The sequence below is a fragment of the Silurus meridionalis genome, chromosome 18 (genome assembly GCF_014805685.1).
Source record: "Silurus meridionalis isolate SWU-2019-XX chromosome 18, ASM1480568v1, whole genome shotgun sequence".
NCBI lineage: Eukaryota > Metazoa > Chordata > Actinopteri > Siluriformes > Siluridae > Silurus > Silurus meridionalis.
This window is the reverse complement of record NC_060901.1, coordinates 16,982,866-16,995,881: the sequence shown is the minus strand read 5'-3', so window position 1 is coordinate 16,995,881 and position 13,016 is coordinate 16,982,866. Positions and strand designations below refer to the sequence as shown.

Here is a 13,016-nt window from a genome sequence, read left to right as displayed (position 1 = left end):
CTGTTTCCTCGTGATCATGACTTTGTAAGCAGACGTCCCGGTCCGTCTCAAGTTAGCTGGCAATGAACGCTGACTACACATTCCGGGTCACTATATTGTCTTCTACAATAAGGTTGCAAACCCGACAGCCTCCTTCTCAAGTGTCGGACACTTGTGTGTTAGTTGTCGATCACTGACAGACACAGAGCTATTTTAGTTTGAGTCCCTGATCAAAGTAAAAGAAAATGAGACCATTCATGATGTTGCCTCTGGAACGCGCTCTTATGCCGAACACACAGTCAAATTAAATACTGATCACTGGAAAAGACATTTTGTATTGTCAAGATCACTAGAAACATTCCAACGTTTGTTATGGTGATAAAATTAAGTCGAGATCATAGGAAAATTATGTCACAATCACGAGAAAACGACTTTGGTTAAGTTGTGATAACGAGAAAACAAAAAACTAGGAAAAGGGCATTTTCTATTATTCAAAGTAACCAAAAAAATAATCTAAGGAAGAAACTCTGCCCTTTCGGAAGCAGCAGCACACACTGCATGGCACTGAGCTTAAAAAAAAACAAAAAAAACAGCTTGATTTCAGTAAAAGTGGAAAGAAAGCATGATGGTTTATAGCCTTTATAAAAATAATAAAAACAACCCACAAACAATGAACATGTTTTTAGTATTTTGCCCTTTAAACCAGGAAAATCTATACATCAGTGACATATTTGATACGACATGGAACAGTGTGTCTCAAATGAATCCGAATAGCATTTTCTGGCCCGTTGATGTGACGCACGACCGATTTTGTTCACACACTAATTCTGAGAATAAATTCGCTCCAAATCATTAGTCTGTGTGTGTACTGTGGTGTGAAAAAGTTCCTTATTTCTTGTTTTTTTTGCATGTTTGTCACACTTTAATGTTTCAGATCATCAAACTAATTTAAATATTAGTAAAAGATAACACAAGTGAACACAACATGCAGTTTTTAAATGGTTTTTATTATTGAGGGAAAACAAAATCCAAAACTACATGGCCCTGTGTGAGAAAGTGTTTGCCCCCTAAACCTAATGACTGGTTGGGCCGCCCTTAGCAGCAACAAGCGTTTGTGATAACTTGCAGTGAGTCTGTTTCAGCGCTGTGGAGGAATTTTGGTCACTCATCTATGCAGAATTGTTTGGAGGGTTGTTTGGACATTGGAGGGTTATCAAGCATGAACCGCCTTTTTAAGGTCATGCCACAGCATATCAATAGGATTCAGGTCAGGACTTTGACTAGGCCACTCCAAAGTCTTCATTTTGTTTTTCATCAGCCATTCAGAGCTGGACTTGCTGGTGTGTTTTGCATCATTGTCCTGCTGCAGAACCCAAGTTCGCTTCATCTTGAGGTCAGGAACAGATGGCTGGACTTTCTCCTTCAGGATTTTTTGGTAAACAGCAGAATTCATAGTTCCATTTATCACAGCAAGTCTTCCAGGTCCTGAAGCAGCAAAACAGCCCCAGACCATCACACTACCACCACCATATTTTACTGTTGGTTCTTTTACACCTTCCAAAAATTTCAACTTTTGTCTCGTCAGTCCACAGAGTATTTTCCCAAAAGTCTTGGGGATCATCAAGATGTTTTCTGGCAAAACTGAGACGAGCCTTTATGTTCTTTTTGCTCAGCAGCGGTTTTGGTCTTGGAACTCTGCCATGCAGACCATTTTTGCCAGGTCTCTTTCTTCTGGTGTCATGTTCTGGAGTCATGAACACTGACCTTAACTGAGGCAAGTGAAGCCTGCAGTTCTTTGGATGTTGTTGTGGGGTCTTTTGTGATCTCTTGGATGAGTCGTCGCTGTGCTCTTGGGGTAATTTTGGTTAGCCGGCCACTCCTGATAAGGTTCTCCACTGTTCCATGTTTTCGCCATTTGTGAATACTGGCTCTCACTGTACTTCACTGGAGTCCCAAAGCTTTAGAAATGGCTTTATAACCTTTTCAAGACTGATCTCAATTTCTTTCTTTCTCATTTGTTTCTTTGGATCTCAGCATAATGTCTAGCTTTTGAGGATCTTTTGGTCTACTTCACTTCGTCAGGCAGGTCTTATTTAAGAGATTTCTTGATTGTGAACAGGTGAGGCAGTAATCAGGCCTGGGTGTGGCGAGAGAAATTTAACTCACGTGTGATAAACCACAGTTTTAACAGGGGGGCAAACACTTTTGTAGTTTTGGATTTTTTTCCATTCAATAATAAAAACCTTCATTTAAAAACTGCATATCGTGTTCACTTGTGTTTATCTTGTACTAATATTTAAATTAGTTTAATGATCTGAAACATTAGTGTGACAAACATGCAAAAAACTAAGAAATCAGGAAGGGGGCACACACTATTTCACACCACAGTATGTGGAGACCACTGCTTGCACTGCTGTTGGAGAGGAGTAGGAGTGTACGGTGCATTGTACACTGTGTGAATAAAGTAGTGTATGGCGAGGTGGTCTGGAAAAAACGAAATGTAAAGCCTACACAATCAAGATGATGGTGATGATGGTGATGATGATGGGGAACAAAATGCTTTGCTGGAAATGAGAGTTACTTACAGCAGCTCATTGAATGTCGTTGATAATTGAGATCATTGTGGTTCTGAGATTTCATAAATAAATAAAAAAAATGCTAGTTGGAAAAAACCTCCAGTGTCTTCAGGATTGAGTAGCGTCAAAATGAAAAAACAGACACATCGTCAGATCATGAATCGCTTCGGATTTTCGATCTAACGAATTTAATGGAATGTCATTTACATTTATGGCACTTTGGGAGATGCCGTTATCCAGAGCGACTTACGCTCATCTCATTCATACATCTGAGCAGCTATGGGGTTGAGGGCCTTGTTTAGGGGCCCAGGAGTGGCAGCCTGGTGTGGTTTTAAACTCCTGACCTTCTAAACCCTTGTCCAACGCCTTAACCGCTAATCTCCACCTCCCCATGCAATTGAATGTAAATGATTGTGATGATTGTTCTCACATTCCTGTAGCAGTGGCTGCAGTGGTCTTTGTAAAGCCTTATAAACCAGACCCTGTTTTTCTGGCCTTTTTTAAAAAATTCACCTTACAGTTTTTTCCACCCGAGGCTTTGAAAGAAGACCTACACGATATTGTGTGATGTGTGGAATTTCGTTTGCTTGCACGTTACCAAACCATCTCCTGAGTACTCTGTGGAAGCACTGAACACCATCGCCTGGAAGGTAAAATCATGATTACCTGGACGGTGAAGAGCTCTTCGGGGATTCCGGGTTTTAGGTCTTTTAGCTCTGGCGGTTGACCTACAGCCAAATTTTTTGCATATCAGCAAAAGGCAATGCGGTAATAACGACACATAACAGGGCAGGCGCGGGACTGGGTTATGGCATCGGGAATCACACAGTTATGTCCTTGAATGTTACATGTTCTCACACAGCTGTCACGGACAAAACTATACAGATATCGTTGCCTATTCCTCATTATATGACTCATTATATCTTTATAAATACAAACATTATTACATTTCTGTTCATAGTCCAAAGTGCAAAATAAGGGGATCTTTACAACTGGTCAGAACTGTCTTCACTAGATCAATTATGTCACAAAGTATATCTCTGTGAGGAAAAAAAGTCGATGCTCTCGCAAGCCAAATCTTCAAGGTCCATCTCGATCGTAACATCGTAACAACGCTACAACCTGTACAGGTTCGAATCGAAATCAATAACAATAAAAAAAATAATAATAATAACACCAATAATAATTAAATACGTGCTACACAGACCTGGTGAAAGAGCGACCGAATTAAATTCCTTTCTGAAATAAAAAACGCAGATTGGCATTCCACACACACACACACACACACACACACACACACACACACACACACGCTCACTCGCATTCTAAAAAGGTGTGTGGAACAAAAATTTAGCGTCCATTTTGCTTGCAACAATCGGTTTTTTTTTTCTAAAGCCGTTTCCTCCTTCTGATTGTGTGAACCTGAGTGTCTCGAGAACTCGGCTAGATCGTGAGAAAGAAGACGTGGTGGATTTCTTTTCTTTATAAACCATTTCGAAGATCAGTGAAGACAGAAACGTCTAGATTCCTAACTCTGTTAGACACAAACAATAAATATTATATAAAAAAAACCATATGCACTGATATTTCCAACAATAAGGTTATTAGATTAATACTTTGACTTTTTAGAACGACGTACAAATAAACCTTTGCGCCGTGTAAATCTTGGGACAGGGGCGGTGGGATCTGTGTAAATCTGTGGGATAAATTATAATACAAAATGTAACACTAAGCTAGTTTGCTTTCCGAGTCCTGATCGTTGAAAACCTGAATTCACCCACTTTAGAAAAATACAGCTTGCCAAAAAGCATCTAGAAAATATTCCCTTGGTGAAATGCTTTTTTTTTTTTTTTTGTTTGTTTGTTTGTTTCTCTGCAGCCTGCTGTGCAGTTCAGGCATTATAGGACGCTAAGTGCACTTTAGATCCGGTCAGGTTTGAAGAGCCTTCCCTGCTCTCGCAGCACTGACACGCTTCCACTGTAAACCTCACTGGAGAGCTGGAAACATCCCTGACGTCATCGCACGTGCAGGTTTATGTAACAGCTGACCAGAATACCGTCAGCATGTCCCTGCTGATCCATTACAAGTCGCAGTACCTAAATAACGAGACAGTTGAAGCTGTAGCAGGCTTGGATTTGTCAGTCTGGGTGTGTGTGCAAACAATCACACACACACACACACACACACACACAGACAAACACACAGTGCAATGGGCTCCACAGGGGCCAGGTGGGGTCACAGAGCTGCATGCAGGTCAAGGCGGGGGTCGCTGCTGCAAAAGCTGCTTTACGTGTTCCACCTCAGTCAGCGTCACTGATTCACCTTAGACTGCAAAACACACATGAAGAGTGTGTGTGTGTGTGTTTGTATGTATATATATATATATATATATATATATATATATATATATATATATATATGACAAATACACACCCCTGGTGTAATAAGTGCCACCAAAATTTGAAATGGTGATAAAACAACCAGCGGAATCCAACAAAAGGCAAATATAAAGGTTTTAGGAAAAAATAACCTGTTTACAATAAGCTGGTTACATAAGTTTGTCTCCCCGTAACTCATTTATTGCTTGTAATATACAGCAATTTTCCAACTTTCCTGATTTGGTCCCAAATATCCTCCAGGGGGCTTCAGTCACCGTTCCTTCATTTCACAAAATTTCAGTGAGATTTAGATCTGGACTTCAAAACTTCTGGAAAAAATAACCTTCTAAAGCTGTTCCTTTGTGTTCTTGCATTTCGCCCTTTGTCGAATTTTATTCTTGCACTCCTGCAGGTTTCAAAACGTCAAAATTGTTGGCTAACAATAACTATCCTGAACAGAGCCCCAGTCCCAGCTGAAGTGAAACCATAGCATGCCATATAGCATAATAAGAGCTCCCACCACCGTGCTTCTCCACTCTACTTTTTTTTACTACAGTGGAACCCCATTGTACGAGCATAATTCGTTCTTGAAAATTGCTCGTGTGTCCATTTGCTCGTATGTTCGAACTGATTTTCCCGCCCTCCATTCACAAACCGCCGCTCGGCCACGCCCTCGCTGCCACAGATACGGGGAACCGGCAGTGTGGGTTTGCTCGTGCCTCGAAATTTGCTCGTGAAACAGGGTAAAATTTTGCGAGCTAGTTTGCTGGTATCTCCGTTTGCTCGTACTATAAGTTGCTCGTACAACGGGGTTCCACTGTATTACTTAATACAATAATACACAGCTCTCATTCAGATTACTGACAGAAATAGCGTCCGAACTGCTGAAAATCGATTTGCCCGTTGAGAATTTACCTCTGATCTGGTACGAATGTCTTTATCTTGTATGTGAATTTAAGCGCTAGATTTTTGTTGTATATGGCAGCACAACCTTAACAAACATACACACACACACACACCTTACTGTCGTTATACAAACACAAAACAGTGTATGACAATCAAGAGTTACAGTCTAATACGATGATAACGTCCGTACCACTAAATCTCAATGCTCACCAGTCTGGAGAGGGTGCTATGGGACGCCTCAGCTGCCGACGAGAGTAAAGCAGTGCTGCTCTTCTGAAAGATTTCGTTGTGCACCGTTGTTTTGGTCATTTTGCCCACTCGATCGCAGCCCGAGGTTTTGCGTTTGTGCCCCTTCGTGGATCCGCATGGCTGCAGCCGTTGGGACAGAACTGCTCCGTGTTTGCCCTTTGGCGCCGGGGGCAGGTTTAGCTCGATGCTGGTGTATCTGTCCGTGTTGCTCAGGACTTGACTTCCTCCTGGCTGGCTCGGTTTGGACCTCACGCTCAGGGCTGCTGTGGCGTTGCTATTGTGTGCATGGCAGGAAGGATGGTACCCACTCTCAGACTTTTTCTCAGCAACTGCAGGTGGCTTGAGCTTCTTCAACAGCACTCTGTCTGCAGAGGTTTTTAACGACTTGGCTGTTTTATTCAGCTGCAGTTTGGATTCCTGGAAGCAGAAGATTCTGCCGTTCTGGGAGACCGAGGTGGAGCAGGACACAGAGGAAATGGAGTCGATGGACGGAGTGGAGCTTGGCAGTAACGGCATAGTCAGAGATGATGGATCGGACATGCAAGGAACGCTGTCTTCCACTAGAGGGACTTTCCTACCACACACAACATGTGACATCATCAGACTGAGGCAAGAACCATGCCGGCACTGAACAGAGCATCATCTGTGTACAGAACAAACTCACACCAACACAAAGCTTATTTGTACTAAAGGTTGACCGAACGATCAGTTTTGCTGATTAATCAACTATCGGCATAAATCGGCAAAAATCCATACAGATTTTCCGGGTTGCGTCTGCGCTGAAGCGTGTGAGAAGGTCTGCTGTCATTAAACAGTAAGAGAGTAGCCTCTAGACGTGAATCACTGATGCCACGTGCTGTTTGTTTTTACATGCAAGCATATATATATAAAAATTATATAATTATAATAATTAATGGATATATTCATATTTATTTCCATTAGCATTCATGATTCATTTCATTATTCAGTACACTACTGTAATTTCCGGGCTATTAAGCGCACCCAAATATAAGCCGCACCCACTGAATTTGACAAAGTTTTTTTATTTGGAACATAAATACGCCACACCTGTCTATAAGCCGCAGGTGTCTACATTGAAACTAATGAACTTTACACAGGCTTCGGTAAAATCCATCGGTCGACCTCTAGTTATGCACATGACTCATGACTAATTATTTCTTAGATTCACACACCAACCATATGCACATGCATATAAATGTATATACATAAAATATTTTTTGATTTCAATAACAACAGATATGAAAAAAAATGTCATTGTGATAGTAAGAATGCTCTTTTAATAACTGATAAATCTCTTGAAAAGTTACGCTCATTGGTCTGTACGGTGCATAACAAAATAATAAACTAATTAGCATTAGGAGGCAAAATAAATTAATTTAAAATCATGATAAAATCTCCACAATAATACTGGTAGTCATGTAATTTTCTGTTATAGGCTGAAACACATTAAATAAAAGAAAAACTTGCGTCACCATTTCACCTAAATCCAAACAATCATGCTTAAAATAGCCATCTTTAAATGTCTTTACAAAGGCCAAAGCATTGAAATAATTTTTTTTGGAATAAATTATTATTATTATTTAAATATCTTATTTTACATGGAGCATTAGGTTTGTTTATTATCCAGTATCTATTTTAAAAGCTATCGGTTGATTTTTCAGTTATTAGCAAGTTGATCCAGCTTTCGGTAAAAGTCAACCTCCATCTCCATTTAGCTTCTCTTCCAACAAATCTCGCCACTCCTGTGTTAGTTTACATGAGAAATCGGTGCCCAACCAATACGACACACAGCATTTTCAATTCCTCTTACCTCCACATCTGGGCATTGACATGCTTCTCCACCATGCAGTGCAGCGCAAACCTTATCCTGTCCCAGTGTCTGTCGAACACGTAGTGGCCGTGACCCATCAACCGGCTGCTGAACGCACACCACTGACCAGGAAAGAGATGGAGAAACATTATTCCTAGGTTCAAGTTTATTTCTTTTGCAATCTGTACAACACTCAACAAAAGTGGGGAAAATGGTGGGGGAATAATATGGATGTCCCCATGAATATCTAGCAAACAAACGAACTACTAAAGTGTCACGAGTGATGTGTATTTACCTCCTCAAATGTCTAGTCAGTGACTTACAGGTCTGTGTGTTGATTAAATAATGATACTTGTATATGCAGTATCCTGAAACACTTTTTTCTCTGTTTTGTTGGTAATTTTGTTGATTTATTCCTTGGTGGAGACTCAAAGCACATTTGACCGTCGTTCTGGAGAAGAGCGTCAGCTAAACGCTTTAAATGTAAAATCCAAATGTACAATATAACTAGTTTGAAGCTAAGATGTGTTGCTGTGTTAACTGTTCACACTGTAAGCAGCCATGTTGCTCGGATGGCACTTGTTATACTCACGTGTAGGAATTAAGCGTTCTCTGTTTTTTCCCCCAGTTTGTGCTCGGAAATTATATGTTAATTTAAATGCAAGTTGAGATCTAATCACACGACACCTAGATGCCGTTCTAAACCATGATTGACGCATAATTTACTTATAGTAACACATAATTCACTTAAATAAAATGTTTTTGTTCTATAATTCTTACGCATTGTGAAAAGCGCTATAAAAATGAACACGTGACCTCCAGGAGAGTCAAGTTTCCACCTATAAAAGCTGAATTCAAATAAGGTTATCTGAATATGTCTGTGAAATGGCAGCAAAGTTTGGGGTTGAGAAAACGGTGATCAAAATCAAAACAATTTGTTAAGAAAAAACAGAAAACTCTGTGGAAAAGGAGGAGCTGGCAATAAAGAGCTGTAATTTCTAATCCCTACTGAATTAAAGATGAAAGTCTACATTGCAATCACATTCATCTTAAAACCTTTGTGGTGGGGCACCGAGGCAGCGTCCCAAAAAAACGTTGCTGTCCAAATACTCATGGACCCACCTGTATCTTCCTGTAAATGTATTATAACATGACGTTTATACTTCCTGCTTTATTAACAATTTCTGGTGCATTATTATTATTATTGATAATAAGCAATTCTTTTATTTTAATTAAAATTTCTCCATTATTAATAGCAATAAAATGCATCAGGTTGGTTTTATGAACATTTGCCTCCATCTATAGACATACCAAATATAGTGTGGGGCAATGCCATTGACACAGAATATAACATTTTCTTTTTCTTTTTAATTAAATAAAAATTATATGTAGAGAATATATTTTAATTTCACTTTAAAAATTGGAAAAACCTTTAAATGTGCTTCGTGTCTCATTTGTGGTCAGTGATATTACAAGCATGTAGCTGGTAATATTGGTTATATACTGGGAAGCTGTTCTCTATTTTTCTATAAATGTTTCAATAAAATAGAAAAATAGAAAATAAACCTGCCTTAATTTGGCAGATTACAGAATCACGTTTCCTATTTATTCAATGAATTGATTTATTATAATATTATCAAATCAAATAGGAGAGAACCTATCACAACTCTCATTTGAATATAACACAGCTTGGTATATAATGCAACATTTACTGTACCATGGTACCCATCTCAAGTTTTTTGGTTCTTCATGGTCACCTTTGTTTTGTTTTTTTTTGCTTTATCCACTACTTTAGAACCTACAGAATTTCCTAATAAAATGAATGAACCACAGATCTACTGATGTTCTTACACTAATGGGTTGTGGATGAAACAAAGAGTAATGGCATGAAGTTTTCTCCGGTTCCTCGGCCTCGTCGCTGGATTCGTGGACATCCGCGCCGTATCTCTGGCAGCCGGCGATCTGATCAGGGGTAGGAAGAGTCGTGGAACTGAGCACCACTGCACCACCACCACCAAAAGAGCCTCTACAGAGGAGATATAAAACAAACAATGACATAAATAAATGTACAAATAATAAATAAAAACAGAACGAGTAAAAATAGGAGAACTGAAAGGAGATGGTTTGATGTGGCAAGCTGACTGGCTGTGCACAAAGCAAGCTTCATGAAAACATGATGTGTTAATAGTGGATTGGAGGAACTGAAGGGGCCCTGACCTCCTCAACCCCACTGAACACCTTTAGGTGAACACCAGAGTGTTAAGTCCTATTAACTGCTACTATTGTTACCACTACACCTGTACAGTGAGTACAATGCTGCAGGTCATCATGATGATGTACCTCTGCATGTGTGTGTTGGTCAGCCGCAGCTTGAGGGTAGGCGCGGACTTGTCATTGTGACAGTTGGAAGAAAAAGTGCTGGAAGGAGGACTGAGTGATTGGGTTGTCGGAGCACTCGTGGTATCCCTCTTCTGCCCTGCATCTTTCTCTTTAGCCCGGCCTTTATGCTCAGCAAGAAGAATATCAAAGTCCTTCTTCCGACCCCGGACTGTACGACGATGAGTCAGAGAGTGAGTCTGCATACACAACAGTAACTTTAGCTAGCCACACGTCTCTGATCTTATGAGCACTGAGACAAACAAATCCAAAAAAAAAAACTTTGTGTGAAACCAACCTTGCAGGTGAGAGATCGAGTGCAAGGTCTCCTGCTCTCTGGATCGATCACCCCACAGTGCTTATTCGGATCATAGACTCTACCTGGAAGAAAGAGACAAAAGTGAGAGATGAAGCGTACGCCTGGTTCTGAAAGGCAGCTGCCTGTTCTCCAGCTAATTTACTATCACACATCTCATTTACATACAACACACCTAATTTTCCCTCATACACTTCTCATTTACATATAAATTTTATGTAAAAAAGACATGTAAATGAAATGTAAATGAGATGGATGAAAGGGTCAATTAGGGTGTTGTACATACCCTCACATACATCTCATTTACATAAAACACACCCTAATTTATCTAATTTACACACCTGCTCCACCCACTCCGTTTTTTGGATTTTTTAGATTTTTTTTTGGCAAAGTCTGGGGTGTACAAAATTTAATGTATGATTATTTCTAATTGAAGAACAAGCAGCTGGAGCTGGTTAATAGCACAGCATAAATCAGACCTGGGGTAAGCCCAGGCCCTGCACAAACAAAATATGGGGTGGAAAAGCTGTCTCATCCAACAAGTCATAAGCTGGAGCCTGTCTACCGCACGCCAATCTCCACGTTAACTCAGGGAGTTCAGGCAGAGACACGGAGCTGTGTGGCCCATTTCCTACAACCAAACTTCATAGTCCATGGACATTATTAATACAAGCACTTAGATATAGATTTACTATTACACTTGAATTAATCTAAAAATTGCTTTATGACACTAATTAAACTAAACTATATGAAAAGAAACTGATCCTCTAACCTGAAACTCTTCTGTGACTGCTGCTGCTCTTTGCTCCATTCAGATGTTTTCGTTCTGGTGGAGACGTTGAGACACTGGGTCTCTTGTCCGCTGAAGACGGAGAAGGAAATGTTGCGGGTCTTCTGTCCTGCGCGGACGGAGACGCAGCAAGCCACTTGTCCAGTGGAGACGATTGTGACGGGCTTGGCCTCCTGTCAGTCAGTAACGGGGGCGTGGTGGAGCAAGACGATATGGTCCCCCGGCCGTTCACATGCTTTTCCTGGTTCCTGCAAGATGCTGGTGACGCAAGGGTGGACTTTAGTGATGAGGAGGGTGAGAAAGACGTAGAGGATGAAGAGGAGATAGAAAGTGACGACCCAGCCATGGATGCAGTAGAGCTGACTTTGATTTGCGCTGCTTCAGATCGGCTGAAACACGGCATCTTCTCCAAGCTCACCACAGGTAAGGACACACTATAGCAGACAGGCATATGAAAGTGAGATTTTTAAATATAGTATATTGTATTCTGTGTATTATCAGAATTAGCATTATCAAGGTTTGTGCAGCAATGTTTCATTTGTGTAGGTAAAAGAACGTTTTAGGGCACCAACCAGGGTTTTGATCGGGCACCTTTGGGAGGGTACACGGCAAGTGGGGCTTTGCTGAAGCGAGAGTGCGGGTAGTCGCGAGGCACACGAAATGGCAGAGGCTCGACTTCACTCTGACTCAACGACATCTTAGTCTTTAGGGGAACCAGAGGGGCTCGTGAACCACTTGCAGAACTCTGCCTCCTCTCTGGAGGACATGTATGTGTAGATAGAGGTCAATAACAATTTAGTTAGAACATTTTTGTGTTTTAAACTGACACACACACTGTTATTGTCCACTTTAATAAAAACACCTGTACACCTGTTCATTTACACCATTGTCTAATAACTCAGTCATGCAGATGTAGTTTAAGAGCTTTGGGTAATGTTCACTTCAAACATCTAAATGGTGGGCATATGGTTGTTTGTGCTAGTTTTCCTAGGATTTTCACACACAACAGAGTTTGCACAAAATCATGGGGGAAAAACAAAAAACATCCATTAAGCAAGCCCTTGTTGATAAAAAAAGACATCTGTAGAATGGAAAAGATATGACCTGGTCTTGGTTTCTAGTGTAGTTAGAAGATATTCAGAATTTTGGCAAAACTTTCCTCAGATCATTACAGCACCTCCACCAGCCTGTTAACTGGATTGAGAAGAATTTCAATAGCATGATACCTACGGTCCGTGGATTCATGCTGTTGACATTCCTTATGTCAAGTGTTCAGACTGCTCGAGGTGCTGTAATGATTTTAGGAAATGTTTTCTTGGCTCACACTGGCTCCTAAACACCAATCCAACCATCTGAGTATGGTAGCTGACCAGTACCTGAACAGAAGCCTACAGTGCACATTTATTACATGGAAGAAATCTGCAGTCATGCTATGATGCGGTCAAAATGGACCAGAATCTAAGAGGAATCTTCCACACAGATTTATATTCCTTTCATGAGGTATTGAAGCTGGAAACTAAGTATCCTTCTCAGTATTAGTGTGGTGTTGATAACAAAATGTCTGCTTAGCATTCACAAATATTGGCAAAATGAATTACGGTCACATTCAAAGAGA

The 13,016-nt window shown here is 40.5% G+C and overlaps 1 protein-coding gene across 8 annotated transcripts in view; it reads right to left on the bottom strand.

The window, feature by feature from the left end:
• Positions 1-3,650: 3,650 nt before the first annotated feature.
• The window catches only part of atxn7l1 (ataxin 7-like 1), a 30,045-nt gene continuing 20,679 nt past the window's right edge, over positions 3,651-13,016 (bottom strand). For 6 of the 8 annotated variants that reach the window (XM_046873224.1, XM_046873231.1, XM_046873227.1 and 3 more), the window contains 9 exons: positions 11,974-12,157; positions 11,384-11,835; positions 10,594-10,676; positions 10,260-10,495; positions 9,771-9,945; positions 7,920-8,041; positions 6,050-6,662; positions 5,849-5,924; positions 3,651-4,883 (listed from right to left, as the gene is read on the bottom strand). In XM_046873224.1, coding sequence (XP_046729180.1) covers positions 5,895-5,924; positions 6,050-6,662; positions 7,920-8,041; positions 9,771-9,945; positions 10,260-10,495; positions 10,594-10,676; positions 11,384-11,835; positions 11,974-12,157 — 1,895 coding nt within the window. In that variant the 3' untranslated portion in view covers positions 3,651-4,883; positions 5,849-5,894. Of the gene's footprint in view, positions 4,884-5,848; positions 5,925-6,029; positions 6,663-7,919; positions 8,042-9,770; positions 9,946-10,259; positions 10,496-10,593; positions 10,677-11,383; positions 11,836-11,973; positions 12,158-13,016 lie in introns of all 8 variants that reach the window. The other 2 variants (XR_006928539.1, XM_046873225.1) reach the window with 2 other exon arrangements.